The sequence below is a fragment of the Ciona robusta genome, chromosome 4 (genome assembly GCF_009617815.1).
Source record: "Ciona robusta chromosome 4, ASM961781v2".
Lineage (NCBI taxonomy): Eukaryota > Metazoa > Chordata > Ascidiacea > Phlebobranchia > Cionidae > Ciona > Ciona robusta.
Window position 1 is genome coordinate 3186056 of NC_143238.1, and position 22172 is coordinate 3208227.

General features: G+C 35.7%; 4 protein-coding genes across 4 annotated transcripts; all 4 read right to left on the reverse strand.

Moving 5' to 3' along the window:
• Nucleotides 1-148: 148 nt before the first annotated feature.
• Nucleotides 149-6555, reverse strand: LOC149736667 (uncharacterized). Its single transcript, XM_089877283.1, has 18 exons — nt 5983-6555; nt 5528-5653; nt 5257-5421; nt 4919-5047; nt 4378-4507; nt 3957-4086; nt 3622-3773; nt 3419-3555; nt 3201-3345; nt 2980-3147; nt 2746-2868; nt 2251-2424; nt 1984-2122; nt 1850-1917; nt 1645-1767; nt 1471-1587; nt 1304-1409; nt 149-1109 (listed from the first exon to the last, which is right to left on the reverse strand). Exons 1-18 carry the CDS (start codon nt 6130-6132, stop codon nt 707-709), a joined length of 2685 nt encoding a protein of 894 aa, XP_089733409.1. The 5' UTR covers nt 6133-6555; the 3' UTR covers nt 149-706.
• Nucleotides 6556-6956: 401 nt separating this feature from the next.
• LOC149736668 (uncharacterized) lies at nt 6957-17741 on the reverse strand. The gene is made up of 21 exons (XM_089877285.1): nt 17556-17741; nt 17437-17492; nt 17235-17368; nt 16617-16712; nt 12847-12966; nt 12456-12584; nt 11969-12128; nt 11317-11430; nt 10798-10968; nt 10393-10463; nt 10212-10329; nt 10022-10143; nt 9551-9640; nt 9429-9487; nt 9204-9263; nt 9030-9088; nt 8773-8888; nt 8378-8504; nt 8168-8314; nt 8008-8100; nt 6957-7950 (listed from the first exon to the last, which is right to left on the reverse strand). Exons 1-21 carry the CDS (start codon nt 17726-17728, stop codon nt 7658-7660), a joined length of 2508 nt encoding a protein of 835 aa, XP_089733411.1. The 5' UTR covers nt 17729-17741; the 3' UTR covers nt 6957-7657.
• On the reverse strand, nt 12989-16609 carry LOC149736669 (zinc finger BED domain-containing protein 4-like). Its single transcript, XM_089877299.1, has one exon. It carries the CDS (start codon nt 16147-16149, stop codon nt 14272-14274), a length of 1878 nt encoding a protein of 625 aa, XP_089733425.1. The 5' UTR covers nt 16150-16609; the 3' UTR covers nt 12989-14271.
• Nucleotides 17742-17792: 51 nt separating the features above from the next.
• LOC149736670 (DNA-directed RNA polymerase I subunit RPA2-like) lies at nt 17793-22078 on the reverse strand. Its single transcript, XM_089877257.1, has 2 exons — nt 21929-22078; nt 17793-21531 (listed from the first exon to the last, which is right to left on the reverse strand). The coding sequence occupies exon 2, from the start codon at nt 21512-21514 to the stop codon at nt 18080-18082; it is 3435 nt and encodes a 1144-aa protein (XP_089733383.1). The 5' UTR covers nt 21515-21531; nt 21929-22078; the 3' UTR covers nt 17793-18079.
• Nucleotides 22079-22172: the final 94 nt, after the last annotated feature.

Here is a 22172-nt window from a genome sequence, read left to right on the forward strand (position 1 = left end):
TAAAGCTGTATTTATTAATTACTGTTGTTTTAATTGTTTCTTCTTTCTTTTCATACCGTGATTCTATGTTTTTAAAGCTGTAGACGTAAGCAGCTAGCCCAAAACAACTTCTGTCTATAATTCAATATGTTAAAGTAAAATACACAAGTAATGGATTATTCCATGTATAAAAACACGCCGCAACAACAACACAGTGCGGTAAGCAACTTGCTTATCATAAAGCACGTGATCTATTGTCAGGGAAGTTAAAGTTGACATGCCAGTAATTTTCTCAAAGCGATTAGCCTGGAAAATGTTGACACATCAATATAGATCATAGGAAAATTTGACAATGCTGTACAAACAGTTATGCCAGATCCATGAAAATTTCAGAAAAATTGGACAAACAAATGCAAAATACGACAAGAAACTTGGAAAAATGTATAAAACATAATTTTGATAGAAAAAATTTCGCTCATTCAGATTCAGGTGCGTCTTCAGTAAAATATTCGGTGAGTTAAATTGATAATAGTGATTTAGTGAGATGGATCAAACTATAAAAATATCAAATTGTGGAACACTATGGCAACGTTAGTTCCTTTAAAAACACCAAAATATTATACTTTTAATCCAATGTAGTTATTTTGTTTAAAAAACGTATTTATTACCCAATATATTTTCTGTTTTGTACTATTAATCAAGACCGAATACACAAATAAAGAATACTTCACCTTTCACCGCCATTTTCAGCGGCACGTTTATGACTGGCCATGTGGGCTTTAAAAAAGCACTGTACTGAAAATATCTCTTCACAAAGTTCACACTGATACAAACGCGGCCGAACTGTTGAGTCCTCTGTCTCTGTTGTTACTGGCAGTGATTTTAGGTCCTGTCTTCCTTTGTCGTTTGTAGCTTCTACTTTGAGCTTCTCCGACTTGGACTTGGTTTTCTCCAGTTTAGGCTTTGGGTGTACTGGGTTATGAACACCAATGCGGTTCGGTTTGCGAGTTAAGTCTTTATTGTCATTATCACTGTACTGTTTGTCTTTTTGCTGTGTGGGTGACGACCTGGATCCAGAATGATCATCACTGTTCTTGGAAGAGGAACTTTGGCAGTCTTCGTGGTTCCATCTGGTGTAGGTGATGTGAGAATTTTAGGAATTCCAACAAATTCAGTACCAAAAAAGTCAAACTCAAAAGTATTGAGTGTGTAAATGTTGTACTACAAGCAAATTTCACATAATGTGCCATTAAAATCAAATTATTTCATCATACTGAACTTTTTCCAAATTTCGTAACTGAATTGCAAAGCCAAAGACACTTACTTTATATGCGTTGAAAGAGCACCACTGTTTTTGAAATAGAGTTTGCAATGTGGACATCTTGGATTGTTAGCATCTGGTTTTACTTCATTTGCAAGTGTTGATAGAGCTATTCATGCAACCAGTTAGATCCAATAAAGGAAACATTTATTAAAAATTTAATACAATACCTTTGGTGACTTGGCCAAGAGTAAGATTTGGATGAGATTTGGCTCGATGTGAGTGCAAGGATTTCTCTTTCCAGAAGGTTTTGTGGCACGAATTGCAGGAATAAGGTTTTACAGTATCTGAGAAAAATAGAACCATGATATAAATCCCGTGTCCATTTGCAAATCTAATATCACCTTCCGATTTCCTTCTTTTCACTGTCGGGGAAACCTCTACGCATGACTGACTTCTCTCTTTCCGCTTCACCGCTTTTTCTTTAACTTTAGTTTCAGAGAGTTTGTGCTTTAGAGAGTTGGGAGCTGTAATAGATATTATATTAAACAAAACATGAAATATTCAGACAATAATTATAAACATAGTGGAGTTAAATTTGTACTGAACCTTCATATGTTTCGTTTATGATTGGTTTCAATTCTGGAGAAACTGGGCTGTCTGTATCATCATAGATCCTTTTTTAAGAAGACAGTTGTTAACACACATGTTGTGTTTGCATGCAATGTTGTAGCAATACTTACCCATGTTCTCTCTTAATATGTGGTTTCTGCACAAATTCTAAAGAAGATGTCTCATCACTAGAGTGCATAAAAGAGCCAGAGTTTCCGTAATTTATCTTCGAATTGGGAAAAACTAACTCTGTGTTTGATATGACCAAACCTAAATAATAAAATTAACTGAAACATAACTTTACAAACTAAACTCATTCAAAAGTTGAAATTTAAAGCTGTAGTATATTTGGCAGGTGATTTGGGAATAAATAATATTACTTAAAAATTAAAACTGACCTGACAAATCTTGATCAGAAAGCAAAGCCTGTTCAAGGGCATTACATGCTGGAAGTAAACTGTTAATTTTAAGTCTCTTAGCAGCAGTGATGATCTCCTGGGTGTTCTTTATACTGTCCCCAACAGAAACTTCAGAGGTGTAAATGTAATCAAGGACCAACCTCAGTGCAGAAGCTAACAAGAAAACAAAGTGTCGATATAGGCACATAATTTAATAATGTTAACTTATTCGCCTCTAAGATTCCGGTAGCGAAGATTTAGAAACAAATTAAACGGAAGACAGGATACAGCGACAAAACAACAGTGTTAAAACACGCTTACAGTTAAAAACATATTTACATTTAGTTAGAAGAAAATGAGTGTGGTCATTACACCTAGCAGACAAATAAGCCATTTATGTTTAATTATTATCAAGTTAAATGTATAATATAAACAAAAGTGTGCGCAAACACAGCTTTCTGTATTAACTACTTAATCTAAATAAAAATAATTTACCTGTTATTCCCTGGAGTTCAATATAGCTTAGTGGAGTCTGTCTAATTTCTTCAGAAGCAAACAAGGTATGGAAAAAATCACTGCATGCAGCCAAGATAACTTTGTGTGCCTTGAACAGTTCACCTGTGGCAAAATAAGGCAAAATAACATAAGTCTTTTTATTAACAAAACTTGTATTTTAATACAAATTTTAATACATATTATTACATAATACCAATTTGTAATACATTGTACCTTGGGCCGCCAATGTAATGTCACACAACATTCCCAAGTCTTGTTGCCTGCTTAGTGATTGCAGCACCATGAGCGCATGATGTTTTCTTGACAATTTCGATCTGCACTGTTCATCTTTTACTAAAGGCTCATCATCCAAAGGCAAGCACGTGCTATCTGCAGCAGTATCTGAAAATATCCTTTGATAACGAATGGAAAGATATTTGAATTAGTTGGCATGCCTTGAATGGGTAACGGAGGTTCATACTGGGAAGCTGAGTCCTTCGTTTTCACCTTGAAGTAAGTACCTATGGTCTTGGTAGGAACCTTGTATTGAGACATGAAGTTTTTTGTCTTCCGACGAAATCTGTATTGTGTGCTTTCATCCTATTTAGAAATTAATTTATTGCAGAAAATCTAAAGATTTATTGCAGCATAAACATAAATCAACTAATATTACCTTGCATTCCAGTGTGTTTTGCACTGATGCATCCACATTTATCTTTTCTTCTGTTTGTACACAAACTTCTTGCATTTTGACTTGTGGTTTAGAATTTACAACTGGTGGTTCAACCTCTTGTTTTGTATCAACTGGAACTAAAAAAAAATCAAAAATCACTTTTCATTTCTCTTTCAATAATTTATCCCCATATGATCACCCACTTTTCGTGGCATCCTCGGTGAAATGTGAGATGACTCTTCCTCTGGTGATGCGGTCAAGATCATCTAATGTTCGTTTCTTCGGTTCAAAACTGCTTGAGTGTGCCATCCAGTGGCTAACAGGAGCTAAATCTTCGTCCTCGCTGATCGATGCTCTAAACAAGTAAAGTGTTAAGACATTCAAAAGAAAAAAAATCTAACAGAAATATTTTTTTGAGAAAAAATAATTAAGATCTATTTTTTTGGAATAGACTATATTTTTTAAATATATATATATACAGTTTTAACAAAATAGAAAACATCCTTTAAAAGTCAAAAATGTTTCAAAATAAAATTACTTTCTAGTTTCATCTTTTTTGACGTTTTCTTCTGGGGCTTCTTTTAGATCATCCATTGGGATAACAGGGAATTCATCAAGATCAATCTTCAAACCATCGTCCTGGTCTGCAGCTCCTAAATCTTCGGGTTCTATAAAATGGTAAGATTTAATACAGTGAATCATACACTTGAATTGAAACTATAAAATTGTTGCAAACTAAAACACCTAAACAGCCATGTAGGTTTTGAGTGGTTATGCCTTGACCCATATTTAAAGCAGATTTAAAAAAAAACTTTTTTAGACAATGAAATAGTATACTGCAATGTTGACCAACCAGCAAAAACGTAGATATATTTAGGAAATTCTTTTTTTAGTAAAAAACTTTTGCAGAAAAAGTACAGATATGAATATATTTAACAATTAACATCTACTGTCCCAACCTTCAGCTGGTGGTTGGTAAACATCAGGACTTGTTGTTCCTGCATCTAAATACTCAAGCCTTGTCAACTCTGCTTGTCGTTTCCGCAACTTCTCTTCCAACATTTCAAGCACACCCAAGCTCTCATCATCCTGTTATACAAAATATATATATATGTCAAAATTTTATTACATAGCCTATATATACGTATATATTTTTTTAAATGATAATGTATAGCCTATATAATACAGATATGTATGTGCAATATAGTAGAGTGGGAGAAAATGGGACACCTTATCAATCTATTTTCACATGCCTTTTTGTAGTAAACAAAGAACATTCAAAAAATTATAAAACCGGATCCCCACGACTTCAATACATCCACTGTTTCAAACACGACCAGGATATTTGGATATTATGCGCTAAAGGTATACCATCTTTCCTTGCCCTACTATACATTAATTTTTAATTATTTTTTTAATAAAAATTATAAATTTTGTTGAAACTGCTTTTTTATTTGCACTATAGTTTGGTGTACAACTAAAAATTAAAAAAATGCAAACCATCTCAATCTCTTCCTCTTCCACCAACTCCTCAACTTCTGTGGATTGATCTGCTTCACTGAGACGCCGAGAAGACTCTCCATATTTCAATTCATCATCAGATACTTTATCAAAACTAGAGTTGTGGCCCTGCGCAGGAAGAAGTATAACATATAATGCTAATATATTTTATAATTATTACTTATACAGATATTTAGAGGATAAACTTTTTTAATTAAGGGCCAAGGGTTAACTAACATTTAAAATTAAGGAGTTAACATTTCCCTTTTATAACTTTCCACTGAAAGAAAACATATTAGGCAGAAATCAGAATGAAAATCAAATGCAAACACACTTACAAGACCAAGAGGGTTTTTGGATCGCGAATGCTTTTTGGATCTCATTGGCCAGTTATGGTCAACTCCACGAACTGCTATATCGAGCTCCTTCAAAACTTGTGGTGGAAACGTGGTGTCCCATGTTGACCTCAGTTTGTATAAGTCACCACGGGTTTTTCCGTCGGCCTATAAATAAAAATGCAAACAGGCTATAGCACGTTACTAAAAATCCAAAGGGGTTACAGCATTTTTTTCAATAACAGATGTCAGTGGCCTTATTTGGGCTACACACCTTTTCAAATACATTCAAAAAAATCTCCACCAAACTGTGGCTAAAGAGCTTCCGATATCGTCCTCCAAAGTTTTTGACGATTGAATCCATCAAATACAGGACGGGCAGTTTTCTTTTAAGAGGAACCTGAAAAGATGTCACAATTTTAACAGATTAATGACCCACAGGGGCTTGATAGATTTGGCACAATGTGCACCATATAGTTTGTAGCTATGAGCATTTACTTTTTCTAGTGCAGCTTGGTGCCCTGCACATTATGTGTAAAACTTTGGTGCTAGTGAATAATCTTCCCCCCACCTTATTTGCTAACTCCTAGGTTAGGGGGTTAGTGGTTATAGGGGTTAGTGGTTAGCAAGAAAAGGTTGGGGAGGAGAGATTTTTCACTAGCACCAAATTTTTAACTTATGAAGAGTGGGTTTAATTAATATACCAGACAGTTTTAAACTGTTGCTTACCTGGTAGAGCTGAGACTTTATGATAAGTGCAATGTCTGAAGCATGGTTTACATTTTCCTCTGCAAGCACTGTCAGCATATTTATATGAGGTTTGCTGTTGAATGTTAATTCAGCAAGAGAAGCTTCATATTCAGCTAATACAGAATCCATTCTGGTTCAAGTTCTCACTCAAGAGCATTGAAGGCAGGATCACAGTTTGTTTTACCTATACAACTTTTGTATACTATAAGAAACATGCAATGATCCAAAAAAATCACATATACACGTTAATTAATAGATAGAAGAACATGTATGCACGAGTTGGCAAGTTTTTATACAACCCGTATAATATACGAGTCAATACGACTATATACGCTCTGCTTTAACCACAGCATACATGCAACACGATGCAGGTTATTTTATATTTACGACAATCAGCTATTTTTATTAAATTGATATTATTATAACCTGGCTTAAGTTCCAATCAGAACAGAAACAGAACAAACCTTCACACTTGCATACAGTTCCTATACCATCGCATTGCATTAAAATCACAATTCGTAACGAGAAAAACAGTATTAAACCAGATGCTTGCAAGGTTTGTGTATATCTAAAATATGTAGATTCATATATATGTTATATACAGTGTAGTAGTGGGATATATATATACATATATATAATTACAAATATTAACTGTAAATTTTAACTTGAATACGACGTGAATCATAGGAAAGAGATAACATCGTCATCGATAATACCGCTATGCTGCCGCCATTGTGGCCGTGCAAACTCTTATTGGGCATGTGTCTGACTGTCTTGGCCAAGATTTAACTTGGTGATGCCGTGAAAAAATGATATTAGATAAAACTATAAACGGCGTCTGACCCTAACCCAGTAGTAAAGTTTAAGAATCCAGCAAGAATAAAGCAACATTCAGAACCTGTAGAATAAGCATTTTTTTGCTGATATTTCGTCCAAAAAAACTCACTACTTCGATGTGTGCGAACTAGATTTATTAGAACCTTAGTAAATGAAGTAATGAAGTTGTGTTATTTATAAGTAAACCAACTGATTAAGTAATTAGCATTCATGATAACTAAACAGACAGGGCAAAAACATTCACAGTAAAAAAAATAAGTTTACATAAAGCATGATGATAATGTACAGTTCATTAGAATGGAGTATGTGCGGATTCTATATATAATTATGTGAAAACAATTACAAGAAAAGAAACCACTGACATTCACTGAAAAGTTATGTGCATAATTAACATATATGATTGCAAAGCACTTAAAGATTAAGGATGGTGAAAAGCTAACATGTAAATTGGCCAACGCAGATGTACTATTATGCAACAGTTGGACAAACCGAAAAAAAAAAAAAAAAAACAGAACTAGAAAATGTCACACTATTTTTGAAAGTTTGTAAACATTTCGATAACTAATGTATCTGATAATGAAACTAAGATGTATAGACAGTGGTGCAGCTGTTATCAAAAATTACATGATAGTTCAGCAAAAGCATTAATTTATGGTGCAAAACAGAACTGCATACCGTAATTTCTGAACAGTGTAAAATTGAGTGCACAATGCACTTTAACTAAAGTAGGACCTGCACGAATTTGATCAATGGACATAAAAAATAAAATCTACAGCAATTTATACATATAAACAACTAATTATGATGTAATTTAAGGTTAAGATTTCTTTGGACTGCGTTTTCCCCTCAGCAAACCTCTGAGGCTTTTACTTCTCTTCAGCTTTGTTGAGTCTGGACAGTGGTTGCCATTTTGAGCTGGCTTGTCTTCCAAGATGCTCTGATCTTTTCCAGGTTGCTCCACCAGCTCAGTGATGCTGTCATCTGCAGATTCCAACTCCTTGATTCCATTTGACTTTTTTTTCCCTGATCGAGTCATCCGAGAAAAAAGCTTAGTCATGCTTCCACTTTTCTTTTTGCTGCGCAGTTGATTGATAGCTGGGCTCAATGAAGCTGAAATCAATATTTTTGTTATAATAAAACCCCAATATCAATGTTAGTTTATTTTACCTTGACTATCATCCATAGCAAGTGAATTACGTTGTTGTTCCTTTTGCTTCTTATGTGAGTTAAAAATAAGACTTTTCGTTCGGCGAACTTTAACTGTTTGAAAACAAGGCTCTTAATATAATAAGCAGTACACAAAATACACAGTTTTAAAATTTCTTACCTTCTTGTTGAACTTGCCCAACCTTTGTTCTTAGTTTAACATCTGATTCCAATGTGGATGAACCACTCTGCATCAAGGCAGGTGAACTCTCAACTGGATGAATTTCAACATTCACTTTTTCTGGTGAACTATTTGCCGCAAAATCTCCTAAAATAACATAAAATAGAAAACAATAATTCAAACATTTCAATATTAGTTTTACAAAGCTACCATTATGTTCAGTTTCCGAGCTTGCGCTTTCAGCAAATGTTAAATCTTCTTTATGATTTGTTTCATTTTGCTCAACTGGTTCGATTACAGTGAGAGCTTGTGCATGGTCAATCATTTCATTTGGATCCTAGAATTAAAAAAATTGCTTCATACAAATGTTGAATTCTACTCAGTTAATCAAATACACAATAATAGATATTCAGCTAATACTGCAATCAGGCATAGGGCATTTTTCGAATAAATTTTCACTCAACCAATTCTTTTATTTTCTATTTGACAAGACTTTACAAAGACAAGTTTAAGTTCGCAGGTTAAATTAACTCTTTGTTAAATTATAAACTAGAAATTTGTTTTTAAAAAAGGCTTAAGAGCAATTGATGGTTCATTAAACTTACTTTTATCACTGATTTAATCAAAATTGAAGTTTTCTTAACATTCAAATTGTGTTTGGGAGAATTAGATAGATCTCTTAATGCACTTGCTGCTACTGAGTCTTGAATATATGACACACCTGAAAATGCTGGTTAATTACTTTTAGTACGACAATGTTAAGATAAATATACTACATTTTAACACATGTTACATTTAAAACCACATTCTAATACATGCAATACAAAAAAAGCAATAGTTCAAAGTAGGGTAATACTAATACCTGTAACTTTTTTTACAGGACTGCCAGATTCACTGGAGCTGTTAGAATCATCTTTTAAGCTGTCGAAAAACATAGAAATAGTAATAATAATCGCGATTTCACCGGCTAATTAGCTAGGGTGTAGGTAAATAAGGTAGAAACTCAGAAACTACAGTTTCTGAAGAAACAACTTACCTCTTAACAGTAGTTGAGGTTACTTTCGTAACTTTTGTTCCAGAATGACTTGGTGATGTTCTAGATAAATTAAACATATTCAGAAAGAACAAAAGTCAAAAAAATAAACATTGTTTCCCAAAAACCATTGCTTCTATTTAGTATTTTGAATATCAATTTCTATTTAATATTTTAAAAATAAAACAGATATAAAATATTTCTATACATAATAACATACTACCACACCTTTGTTTATTGTCCTCCAAAAATGCAGGTTTTTGTAAGATTTCATTATTTTGCAGGGCCTGGAATTTTAGCATTAGTTAAAATTTAAATAGCTTATAAGAAAACAATGAATTCCATCTTACCTGGTTGACATGATTTAGCAGTTTTTGATCAGTTGTGGAGAAACTGTAACGTTTCATTGGAGTAGAACGAGGATTTTCCATCACAACAAACTATTGAATAAATTTAATCCAGATGTTAGTCCATTTACAGTTAATATACATATATGTCATATTTACAGAAAGAGCAAAAAATTTTGACAAACAGCAGGTTTTTGTTTGTTATAAAAAAGAAAACAAACGTTTTTCTGCAGCCTATTTTAGGTTGGTGATGTCCGGCGGCATGGTAAACCAAGGGTCATTGGATTTAGACCAGGATTGGCCTATTAACCCCAGGGTTGACCCGTTTGAGAGAATGTTGCTTACTTAATCCTCGCGTAGCTGGAAAACGACAGTCATTATAACACCGGAGTTCATACACCTCGTGCTAGCTTACGAGTTACCATGTATGTTACTTTATGTTTTTTTGTGTGTAGCCATAGTCTACAAACTAACTTCTAATTGAACAGAACCAACTGGTTCTTCTGATGTAGAGTTATGCAGTGGAGCGACAAATCTATTGCACTTTTCCATGTCTATGGCATCGACTGATATTATTGCTTTAGCCAGTGGTTCAACTGAAAGACAAAATATCATGATTACTGTGTATTCTAAAGGAAAAAAATATGTAAAATTAGTAAATTACCATTTGTCTTTGAAGGTGTGGCAGATTTAGGCATGATTTGTATTTCAAGCTGTGATGATCTTGAACTTAAATCAAACACAACTCGATCGTCCAATTTTCCGTCATTCAGTTTTGCAGTCTATACATTAATATAGGAAATTTTTATTGGACGGATTTTTTAAAATTAGTCTGGCAAAGGTACCTTATGCTGTGTAGGGGAATCAAGATGTAGATTGCAAGTTTCACTGCCAAGTATATCACTGACCTTCAGCACTACAATAATAATAATAATATTATTTAAATTATGCATAAACAAAGACATTGATCAATAGGTAATATCACAGTAAAAGAAGAAGTCAAACCACCATAAAGCAACACTAACAGATGTTATCACACCACTTTACCCTTAAAATTAAATATAAACATTTTATTACGCAAATTACACTCAAATGCTAAATCATGATTTTTGAAACTAGTAAAAACAGTTATTGTAAAACTGAACAAACAGATAAAACAGTTATTGTCTAAATGGATAATGGTTCACACTTCTGAATTTTTCATAGCAATTCAATTCCTGACACCTCGTTGCAACTTAAAATAAGTTCACCTTTGACATGAAGCTGTTTTTCCCTCACTCTTATTGGTTTAGCAGGTCCTCTTCCAGAAGGAGTCCTGGTGATGCTGCTGAGTGATCCCAGACTCCCACTAAGTCCTCTGGATGCCATGCTCAGATTCCGAAGGCTTTCTTTGCTTGGTGTATTGGCTCGAGAACCAGGGACTACAGAACAAAGTTTTATTTCTAACCTTATTTTTTTTAAATTTTTGCCACAATTCTGGTTAAGTATCCAAAAACAAGACATAGGTACCCACAATGCCAGCAGCATTGAGCCTTGAACCAATAAACCCTGGATTTAAAAGACAGGTCCACTAATTCCATTGTCACGAATTTGTATTACTCACCATATGAGTAGTTAGATTTTTAACTTACCCAATACAGTTGAACTCATTACCACAACTTAAACAGAAATAAAGGATACACAGGCAGGGATTTGATCTCTATTTTGTAGTTTGACTAGATCAGTTAGAACTTTAGATCAAATGAACATGGAGACTTGCGAGTACTCACCACTTGCTGCCATATGTTCGAAAGACTTTTTGTTTCGGTTAATAACAGTTGGACCATCAAGAACTAAACCATCACTGAGGCTGCGACCAACCATTCGAGGTGTGTTGGGTGGTTCTGTGGGAATTATAACATCAGATATGTACCAAAAAAAAGGGGGGAAAGAAAAAAACAAAAAAAATTTATAAAAACCCAGCCTAAGACATGCTAGATATCGTAAAAGGTTTGTTGAATTAACCTAACGAAGAAAAACAAAACAAAACAAAGAACAAAAATGTTTCGACAAGGTGGCCAAAAACATGCTACATTGCTACATATATGGTAAAAGGAATTTCTGATTTAAATAACAGAATGGGTATCCTAATCCTAATATAACAGAATGGGTATCCTAATCCTAATATAATAATATTATATTAAATAGTACTTCCTTTCATGTAATGGCATTGCAGCATATTCATTGCAACATAGTGCGTAGTGCATACTAGGAAGTTTAATTTGTATACAGTAAACAGCTTACTAAGAAATTCATTGTTGTTGGCAGTTCGTCCAACAAGAACATGATAATATGATATAGACAGCTTAATAATTAACATGTACATATAACAAATAGAGTCCAAAATACTACAGAGCATAATATTTTTTTGTAAATATTTACCATTCACATCCTTGTATGTAGTTTCATCATCACTGTCGCCATAGCAACTCTCTTCTTCTTCGTGAGCCGAACTCATGTTCTGTGACAATGGCTCCCATGTGCTTACATTGAGGAAAAAGATGGAGCTAAGAATCACATCTTTCAATGCCTCAGCTATCGTCTGTATGAGAAATCATTTTAATAGAGATATATTATATATATGTTCAATGTTATACATTATAATGTATATATTATAGTACACAACTATTATAGTTTAACATGTAGTAGGGTGGGGGGAGATGGAACGCCTTTTCCTTCTATTTTCTCGTTTCATACGGTAGTAAACAAAGAAAATTAAAAACCATAAACGCTGTAATAGACTGTTGTTAATTGTTTAAAATACGATTAGAATACTATATCATTAGTAAAAAATATATATAACATACATCTATAGAACCAGAAAACACCATTAAAAACCCCAAATCATGTTTCCTACTGGTTTATTTACCTCTGGAACTGTAGACACGAGTGTTTGTTTGGTAAGTGGTTTCATCTTAATGTGAAGTATTGGGCTCTTTTCAGCTGCAGATAGTTGGACCACTACATTGCCATGATGTCTCACAAATTTCACTGCAAACTAAGATTAAAACAAAGTTATTTTAAAACATTTTCACACTTTTGTATGCTTGAGTGAGTTACTTGAGTACTCAAGGTAACTAAATATTTACTTTCTTTTGTTTTCCCCGAAAAAACACACGCGTAAGTGGTAATGAATAGCATTTACAGTAAAGCTTGTCTGGTGAAATCCATTATTGAAAATCTAACTGTAAGTAAGCACCAAAGTCACCAAATAAATAAGACAATAAAGACATATAATTAAAACCAAACAAACAGCGTACCCAGCATTGGAACTGAACAAAGATGGCTGAATAGGATGAAGAAAAAACTTTGGATCCGAGAGTTTCCTGGACTGTGATTAAAAATCCCATTTCTGACGTCTCAAGTAAGACCTTGCCAACCTAAACAACAGAAAAATCATCAACATAACGCCTAAAACAATTTTCCCAATCCACTTGACATATTTTCAAAAAATAATGTGTTTATTTTATGCATACCAACAATTACTATATTCACAGGGGTCTCTAGGTATAAATGATATGAAAATGTTTTTAAAATACAGAGAAAACACTAGGGATGTGCCAAATTACAAAAGATTCGGGTTCGCACGAACCCGAATAAACAGAAACGCTATTCGTACGAACCCGAATAGATTCGCGTGTGACGTCAGCAATAAAGTGTGACGTCAGCAAATTCACGGTCTCTTGCGTCATTCGCGCAGGTATGTTGTTAAGCTACTAAGAGTTGGCACTTTTGTTCACCGGTGCAACGGAAAGCAGTACATTTAACTTAATTCTAATACAAACTATACTGTAGTCTCAAGATTAAATGTGTGCAGTTTACGTTTTTCTAAATAACTTGTTTTTCGTGGCCAACGTGTTGCAAAAATTAAAACGCACAATCAAAGGGAGACAATTAAACTAAAAGCATCGTTAAAGCGTAGTTAAAAGAAAGTAGACTCCCGGTTTCTTTCTCACATTCCATTTTTCCACCGTTAAAACTATAACCTTGCTCGTCCACGGGGACAATTACTTTGGACGTTTTAACTATCTTTTATCTGTGTGTGTTTTTTAATATAAAAAGGATACCAAGTATTGTATTACACATTCGCGAATATTTCTGTGGAGACAATTAAACTAAAAGCATCGTTAAAGCGTAGTTAAAAGAAAGTAGACTCCCGGTTTCTTTCTCACATTCCATTTTTCCACCGTTAAAACTATAACCTTGCTCGTCCACGGGGACAATTACTTTGGACGTTTTAACTATCTTTTATCTGTGTGTGTTTTTTAATATAAAAAGGATACCAAGTATTGTATTACACATTCGCGAATATTTCTGTGATCGTTGGCAAAGAAGTCAAAACGTTCAGCTGGTGGTATTTTCCACTCTGAAACTAAGTCTAAGCTACATGAAAGAAAGTTCACGTGCGTCAATAAATCAAGTTATATACAGGAACCAATGATTTATTTACGCCGCTCTCAACGCCTGCTACAGACCATGCTTGAATTTGATAACGCTGTCTGCCTGCGCTAAGTAGCCAATTTATCTGCGACTGCGTTTATTCGGGCATACAGTGTACAGAGAAAAGGCGTTTATTGCCACACTAAGCTTTTTTATTGATTACAAATTACAAAGCTTCGTTCACATGATGCGGCTTCAAAAATGTATGGTAAGTGGAACTGAAAGAACGGAACAGTTGCAATGAGCTAACAATGAACATTTAGCTTTGGCAGATTGTAGTGAATAAAAGCAAGCATTTCCACATGTTTTGCCTTGAGCCGGTTTCGCAGTGGAGACAAAATTATTCCGGTGGAACTGAAAAGTCGCTCAGAACACACACTAGTAGGTGGAACCGGCAAAAATTTAAGGGCAATCGCAAACAATTCGGGATTTGTGTGCTTTTGGTCCGCCCAATACTCGAGTTGGCATTTGGATGGTTTTGACCGAGAACTACCAAGATAATGCTTGATGCTGTTCCGAATGTCATTTGCAGAAGACAGTGATGAAGTTTCTTGTGTTTGTGCGGCCACCGGTTCAAACAAACTGTCAAGAATACTTTTTGCGCCTTCATCCGATGATGCGCTTTCACTGTGAGATTCAGCTTCGGCGGGTGACGTTTCCTCAGCCTCCAATATTTGGAAGTGTGCTTTTTCTATTAGTGATACAACGTCAACATCCCAATCATTTGCAATGGAAGAAGCTTTCATTCGTGAATCCATAGCTGACGCAATTACACAGAATTCAAATATGGTTTCATCCCGAAAATAAGATTCTCTTGTTGTTTTCACCGAAATGGGAAATCGTAACATAATCTGCTCCTTGAGAGTATCAACAAAACTTCCTATTCCATATAGTCGGCCATCATTTACGTCACTTTGAAATTGTTCGAGGGACTTAAGCAATGAATTGCGAATTGGAAGAACGTGTGCCAAAGTGGTGTTTTGGTGAGATAACTGCAACGTTGCCGTGTCAAAAATTTTCAAAACAGCAACCAAAGAAGTGGCGATTTGCCATTCATTATACGACAAGGTTTGAGCAATTCCTTCGTTGTTTGCTAAGTGATTTATCGCTTCTTTTTGTTGCACAAGACGATCAAGTAAATGATACGTTGAATTCCATCTTGTGCTTACGTCTCCAATTAGTTTTAGTACCGGCTTTCCTCGACTTTCTAAATAATCTTTATAACGCTTGGTGTCCTTTGCAGATTTATGGTAATGCTTCACAATAGCACGGGATCGGCTAATGGTATCACAAACCACTCTTTGTCCGTTCTTTAGTGAGAATTGTACCACCAGGTTGACAGTGTGGGCCATGCAACGAACATTATTAATATTGCCGTCTTTTAGTGCCCTCACCACATTGGCAGCGTTATCTGACGTCATAGTAAAAAAATTGATTCCCCACTGCGCTTCTACTCTTCGTATTTCACGCAATATAGCGTCTGCTGTGTGCGAATCTTCTTCAAGTTCGGCACAAGCTAAGACGAACGACAATCTTTTCAGGTCACCCTTATCCCAGCTCAGAAAGTGTGCCGTCAAGCTCATATATGCAACATTTTGGATACTAGTCCAAATGTCAGTTGTCCCACAGATTGGTCCAGCAGCTGTGGACAATAAACCGCTAACACGACTTTGAACTTTTTTATATAACTCTGGAATGGCAGTTTTAGTAAAATATTTCCTACTTGGAATTTGATAACGCGGCTTCAGTTCTTCCAATAAACGTTGAAATCCCCAATTTTCCACAATAGAAAACGGTAAAAAATCGACGGCAATCATTTCAGCTATCATGCCAGTAATTTTATGTGACGTGGGATGTGAGGATTCAAACTTCGTCTTTTTAAACATTGCCTCTCCAATTGTTGATTGTCTTGGCCTTTTTATAGAAACTGCCGAAGTAGAGGGCTCGGACGTACCTTCAGCGGCAATACTGATACCATGACGCAGTAAATGCTTGATTAAAGCCGAGGTTGTGTACGAAGATTTGCCCCTGCTTATCTTCGCATTGCATACGTTACAAACAGCTTTGTGTTTGTCGTTTTCATTTACTTCAAAATAACTCCATACGCCTGATTTTTTAGACATTTTTTCGTGGAAACAGCATACAGTTAAGCTTACTGACTCGATAGAAAAAGAGATGAATATCGTCTTCTACACATATATACCACACTTGCTTGCGTCACACACGTGTTACGTCACAGACAGCATTATTCGCCGGTGAATCCCACGTGCTGTGGTGCAATCACGAAAGCAACCTGTTGTGTCAACGAGTAAAGCATCGTCACGTGCGTAATAAATATTCGTACACGAATCTCGCGCAATATTCGGGTTCGCGCGAATATCAAAATTGTGCCGTTATTCGGCGAATCTATTCGGGTTCGGGTTCGCCTTGGCACATCCCTAGAAAACACCAACAAAACTCTTAAAACAGCTTTCCAAGCCATTAGACATATTTAAATCACAAAATGGGTGTATTTTATAGCAACAATTACTATATTCACAAGGGTAAGTTTGTAAAATGATATACTGATAGGAAAAGATTTCTCTTTTACCAGTTCATTATTCTTTCTCTTCAAATCCTCCACTTGTTTTATCCATGGTGGTGCAGAACCTTCTCTCAACCCATAGACTAATACTCCAAATTTATTCTAAAATATATGTATACATAAATATTTTAGTTTTCTAATGATGTCTTACTGCATTGCAGATGAAATGTTGGGGGGATAAAATTAACATTTTTCACCAGAAATAAATAAATAAAAAATAAGTACATGTATATCCAAGAAAAAAAACTTTTGAATATAAAAGGTTACTTAAAAGAAATTTCTGGAGGAAATATTAATCAGTGCAACATCAGATCATAATTATGTATAAGGTGAAACTACATGGAAGTTAATATAACAACAGAACAAAAGGTCAGAACAATATACAAAAGCAAAAAAAACAGGAAGTAAAGATAAAACAACAGCAATTAGGACTCACTTTAAACAAACCTAAAAGTCTTATGCCTATAAGAGGCATACGCATTACTCCTAACAAACAACATTTCAGAATAAGTCTTTTAATAAATACAAGTATTAACATATGACCTGTTGTTAACTAATGCAATGTTTATTTACCCCCAACTAACAACATACCAGAATAAGTATTTTAATATATATAAATATGACCTTTTGTTTAGCTAATGCAATGTTTATATCTTGTATCCATGTATCGACAACTGGCGGCAGCCCTTGAGGAGCGGTTACAAATACCCAGCTTAGGATTTTGTTCAGCCAGGCTAGGTCATGTACAGAAGTCGACTCTATAACAAAGAAAATTAGATGTCAACAGATTGAACAGTAAAAAATTTACAAAATTAGGTTATATTACCGTTATTAGATGCTGTAGATTTAGGAGAGCTATTTACAAATGTTGTTTCAGATGACCTGAAAATCATACAATAATTATTAAATATTTAATATTGCAACTGATTACACTGTTTAACCTACCTTGGTTGGGTAAACAAGATATAGATTAGCACCAGGGCCAAAATGACTGTTAGTATGTGCAATGAGGGAGAATAAAGAGAAGACAACATGCTGATGAACCCATTCTCACTTGGCACGATTGTATTTGAAAGAAAATGTTTGAACTTTTGAAGAATTGCTGCAATAAACGCCATATTTCTGTTTTATTCAAATGTTTTCAGTTTTTTGTTTTTACCATCCTATGTTGTAAATTGTAAACTGTAAAAAAAAGTCAAAATTATTCACCAGAATTGAACGTCATGATTTAAATGATTTTTGGCAGTTTTGAATTCCCTGTATGAGGCAGTGTTAAAAAATACATACAACAAATTTACATGAAAAAAACATGTAGACAACTGATTGCCATTTAGGGTCCATTGGTAAAAAGTAAATTTTACGCACAATGCGTTTACAACAAAATTGGAACTGTCATACCAAAAACATACCCCAAACCACTTTGAGAAATTTTAAACTAGCATAATAATAATACACAAATAATCCTAAATTTACTCAACAGACAGAATAGTTTTAATGTTCATTGCAGCAAGTTCATTGACGAGATATCTGTACACAAATGGAATATCAACAAGCACGATATGATCGCCTGTATGGCACGCTCTGCATATCCATTTTTGTTCAGATAAATGTACATGTGTCCCGTCTTGCTCCTTTTCTATCATGGTAGTAAGAAGACTACCGCATTTTTCGCACAAGCGGGCTTTGGAGCAATCTGAACTTGTCAGAAGCCGATCGTATAGAAGCATAGCACAACCATGGGCAAGCAAAGCATCTCTTTCCATCTCCCCGAACCGGATACCACCTGCACGTTTCCTTCCTTTCACTGGTTGTTGTGTGATCATGTCCACAGGGCCAGTTGTTCTCACTTGGAACTTATCAGACACCATGTGCCTAAGTCGCTGGTAATAAACGATCCCAATAAAAATTTGAGCCTCCATTTCAAGGCCACTGACACCACTGTACATTGTTTCTGTTCCATAATAATTGTATCCAGCTTCTGTTAAAAGATCGCCGAAAAACTCAATCGCTGGTTTATCCTCAGTGAAAGTAAAAGGCGTTGCATCGTAGCAATGCCCATGCATAGCAGCTGATTTTCCAGCCATACTTTCAATCATCATTCCTATTGTCATGCGGGATGGGAAACCATGAGGGTTAAATACGATATCTGGAAACATTCCACTCTCAGTGAAGGGGAGATTCGCCATTGGCCATTTCTGAGAACAAATACCTTTTTGTCCATGTCGACTTGCAAACTTGTCGCCAATAATGGGGTTTCTTTGCACTCTTAAAACAATGGATACTCTTTTAAAGTGACCCGTACCAGCATTATTACTCAGTACTCTAACACTGTCAACATAACCAGTTTCTTGACCTGAGTACTTTACAACTTTCATTTCAGAATTACTATGGTCAATATAGCTGTAATAATTGTCACCAGTAAGCAGTCTCTGCCCAACAGCAGGGAGTCCATCTGCTCCCAAATTCAGATCAGGAAATCGATCATCTTTTGGATTTGTGCCAAATGTTACGTTAACGGTTCTATCGCCCACTTTTGAAGATAAATCAATAAGTTCGGTTTTGTAAATAGTTCCATACGCGAATCCACGGTCAAAACTCCCCTTGTTTAATATCATGGCATCCTCCATGTCGTAACCCGTATAACTGATCACTGCTACCACTGCATTTTGACCAAACGGAAAGTTATCCATTTTGTAGTGATCATACATGTATGGTCTTACCAATGCTGCTTGTGGAGTTTGAATTCTGTACAGCTTGTTGTCAGCCCTGTATGCAATTGCCTGGCACGGTGTACCCATTGTTTGCTTACCCATTTGGCACTGGTACATATTTCTTGGTGACTGGTTGAAGTCAGAGTAAGGTGTCAGTGACGCAACAGCACTTAGTATAGAATGCTGGCTCAGTTCTTGATGCGTTGTCATTTTGTGAGCTTCTTCAGGTATGATGCAGATGTTCATGTAGACTTGTTCAAACGAACCAATCATTTCAACAGTGCCTGTGATGAGGTTCATGACAGGACGAACCATTCTTGCTTCTTGTGACATGAGATACAGGCCAGGATACTGAGTGGGTTTTCCAGTGTATTCAATTAGGCAAATTTCAAGAGTAATAGGAACGTTATCCTGTCCTCGTGCCTTTTTACAACGAATTACATTTACTGCTTGGTGGCCTTGGTGTACAGGCATCCAACCGATTAGTTTGCCATCAAGTATAACTGGATAAAACTTGCCAAAGCCAGCAACCTCACTTGTGGTTGGGGAAAGCATGCCCAATCGATTAAGTAAAGGGAGCATCGCATCGTTTGATGGGGGATGTGTCACAATTTCACAAAGAAAACTCATGTGATTCATGAGACCACATGGTGAGCCATCAGGAGTATGCACGGGACAGAGGAAGCCCCATGATTCTGGAAGTAGTTTTCGCACAGTTGTCGTTCTCATTTGAGCAAAAAATGCTCCTCTATGGATGCAACGAAAGTGAGATATATATCGCATGTAGTTCAACTTATCAGCAATCACGGTAAGTCCTGCAAACTGCATGAGTCCTAAACCTGTGTTGGACACAAGGGTACCTGTAGCAAGCAGATAACTCATAGCACTAGTAACATCAGGCACACTAGACATGCTGTTTTGTATGAGCACTGAACTCAACCCCGGAATGGCAGTTTTTGCTTTTGCTGCTGTTGCTTTTCTTAGAACAACTCTGGACAGTGTAAGCAACCAAAGATTAAGTTTTTCTTTTATGACCATTTGAAATAAATGACCTGGAAGCAGAACTTCCTGGTTTTGCACAGAGTCCGCATCATCGGGCATGCATTTTCCCAAAGCAAGGTCGAATACTTTTCTTGTCATAAAAGAAATTAGTCGAAACTTATCCTCATTAGAATCCAAATGAATAAGAACATGATGTTTTAGCATGAAATGAGCAATGTCAGTATCACTATACCAACTTGCCCGGTTCAATTTAATTCTGAATTTTTCGCCCAAGTACCGAAGAAAATCTTTTTGTTCAAACAAATTGTATGCTTGTGCTTGCCGAAGCATATTTTGCACACAGCAGGTGAAGTAAGTGTCATCCTCTTTAGTTTTGATGAGCTCTTTATAGATATCCCTGTCTGAAAACGGCACTAGAGCTTTTAGAATAAGCACAAGTGGAAGAAAAAACATTTCTTTCCGATGATACACACAGATAGTAACCGTTCCATTGCTAAGATAATGAAGAACAAATGGTGCAGTTGTTTGGTCTTCAGTCATTGACCGTACGGACACACCAAACTCTGTGTAATTTTGTCCACGGTTCTTCCAAGAAGGCCGAACTATTCCAACAGGATAATTCCTCCTCTGCATGATAAGCATTCGGACGACTTTTTCATTCCCGTTGACAACAAAATAACCTCCCATCTCTTGCTCTTCTTCCTGCTTCTCAACCAGCTCTTTCGGACTTAACCCATGGAGGTTGCATCTATCCGACTTCACCATGATTGGAATGGTACCGAGGCATCGAGGTATTGTTCCCTGCTTCATCCCGTTGATCTCAAAAGACAATGAAGCTTGAATTTTTGCTTGGTAAGTAGCCCCACGCTGCCTACATTCAGAAGGGTAAACTTGCGTTGTTCTGCAGTTTCTAAATCCATCTTCAATTTTGGGTTTTTCGACAGATATATCAGTAAATGAAAGCGCGAGTCTGTCATTATTGATAAGCACTTCCAATGGAGCAAGTCCTTTAGCAAGGAGCTTCACACCATCGTTAACAAACCAATTAAATGAATCTACATGAGGTCTTGTGAGGTCCTGTATAGGAGGATGTTGAGCTTCTTCAGGTTTCCCATAATTCAACTTCGTCAAATTCTTTAAAGATGGTTCTGTAACCCTTGGCAGTTTTGATTGTAAAGGTATTGAAGGCATTTGTAAAGGTTAATGCCCTGAAAAACAAACATATGCAATACTGTAAGTTACAAGTTAAGATATAACATTATAGGCTATCTACGCTAGTGCTACTACTACCTAGTATATATTATATATATAGTATTATAGTAATAGTAAGTCTATAGGACAGCTAAAGTGCACATTGGAACAAAAGTACTGTACTGTAAGACTATTTACTACATTAAAATAGATCTAAGTACCAATATAACAGCTACATTAACGATCTAACAGGGTCAGAGATAGACGAAGTCATAACCCTTTCACTTTATCGCGTTTTAACAACCATCGATTGCTTGCAGCCTAAAGCAAGTTACGTTAAGGGGCTGTATTTTTAGTCGTTAAACATATGTAAACCTACGGTGGGACACCGGTATTGTCTAAATACGAACATACTTTTGTTTTTAGCAGGGTAAGAATCCCAGGTATTCCACGAGCATGGCGCAGAACGCAAGCATTTCCCAATATGATATTTATTCGATGATTTCTATCCACATTCGGCAGCTTTTGGTGTTTACGCGCAACAATTTTAATAAACAGACGCTATTAAAAACGGAAATAAACGAGTACTACGTGTTTTAATATTGTTATTATTTAAAAGCGTCTGTAATTTAAAATATTAGTTTGTTTTAAAAAGTCG

What these genes read in the sequence shown, in the direction of transcription:
- LOC149736669 (XM_089877299.1), bottom strand. Translation starts at nt 16,149, where the DNA reads ATGTCTAAAAAATCAGGCGTATGGAGTTATTTTGAAGTAAATGAAAAC.
- LOC149736670 (XM_089877257.1), bottom strand. Translation starts at nt 21,514, where the DNA reads ATGCCTTCAATACCTTTACAATCAAAACTGCCAAGGGTTACAGAACCA.
- LOC149736668 (XM_089877285.1), bottom strand. Translation starts at nt 17,728, where the DNA reads ATGGCGTTTATTGCAGCAATTCTTCAAAAGTTCAAACATTTTCTTTCA. An exon ending in ATCTTGTTTACCCAACCAAG is followed by an intron (nt 17,493 to 17,555) that starts GTAGGTTAAACA and finishes TATGATTTTCAG; the next exon opens with GTCATCTGAAACAACATTTG. An exon ending in TGGGCAAGTTCAACAAGAAG is followed by an intron (nt 8,101 to 8,167) that starts GTAAGAAATTTT and finishes GTTTTCAAACAG; the next exon opens with TTAAAGTTCGCCGAACGAAA.
- LOC149736667 (XM_089877283.1), bottom strand. Translation starts at nt 6,132, where the DNA reads ATGGATTCTGTATTAGCTGAATATGAAGCTTCTCTTGCTGAATTAACA. An exon ending in CACCGAGGATGCCACGAAAA is followed by an intron (nt 3,556 to 3,621) that starts GTGGGTGATCAT and finishes ATTTTTTTTTAG; the next exon opens with TTCCAGTTGATACAAAACAA. An exon ending in TGAACTCCAGGGAATAACAG is followed by an intron (nt 2,425 to 2,745) that starts GTAAATTATTTT and finishes TTTTCTTGTTAG; the next exon opens with CTTCTGCACTGAGGTTGGTC.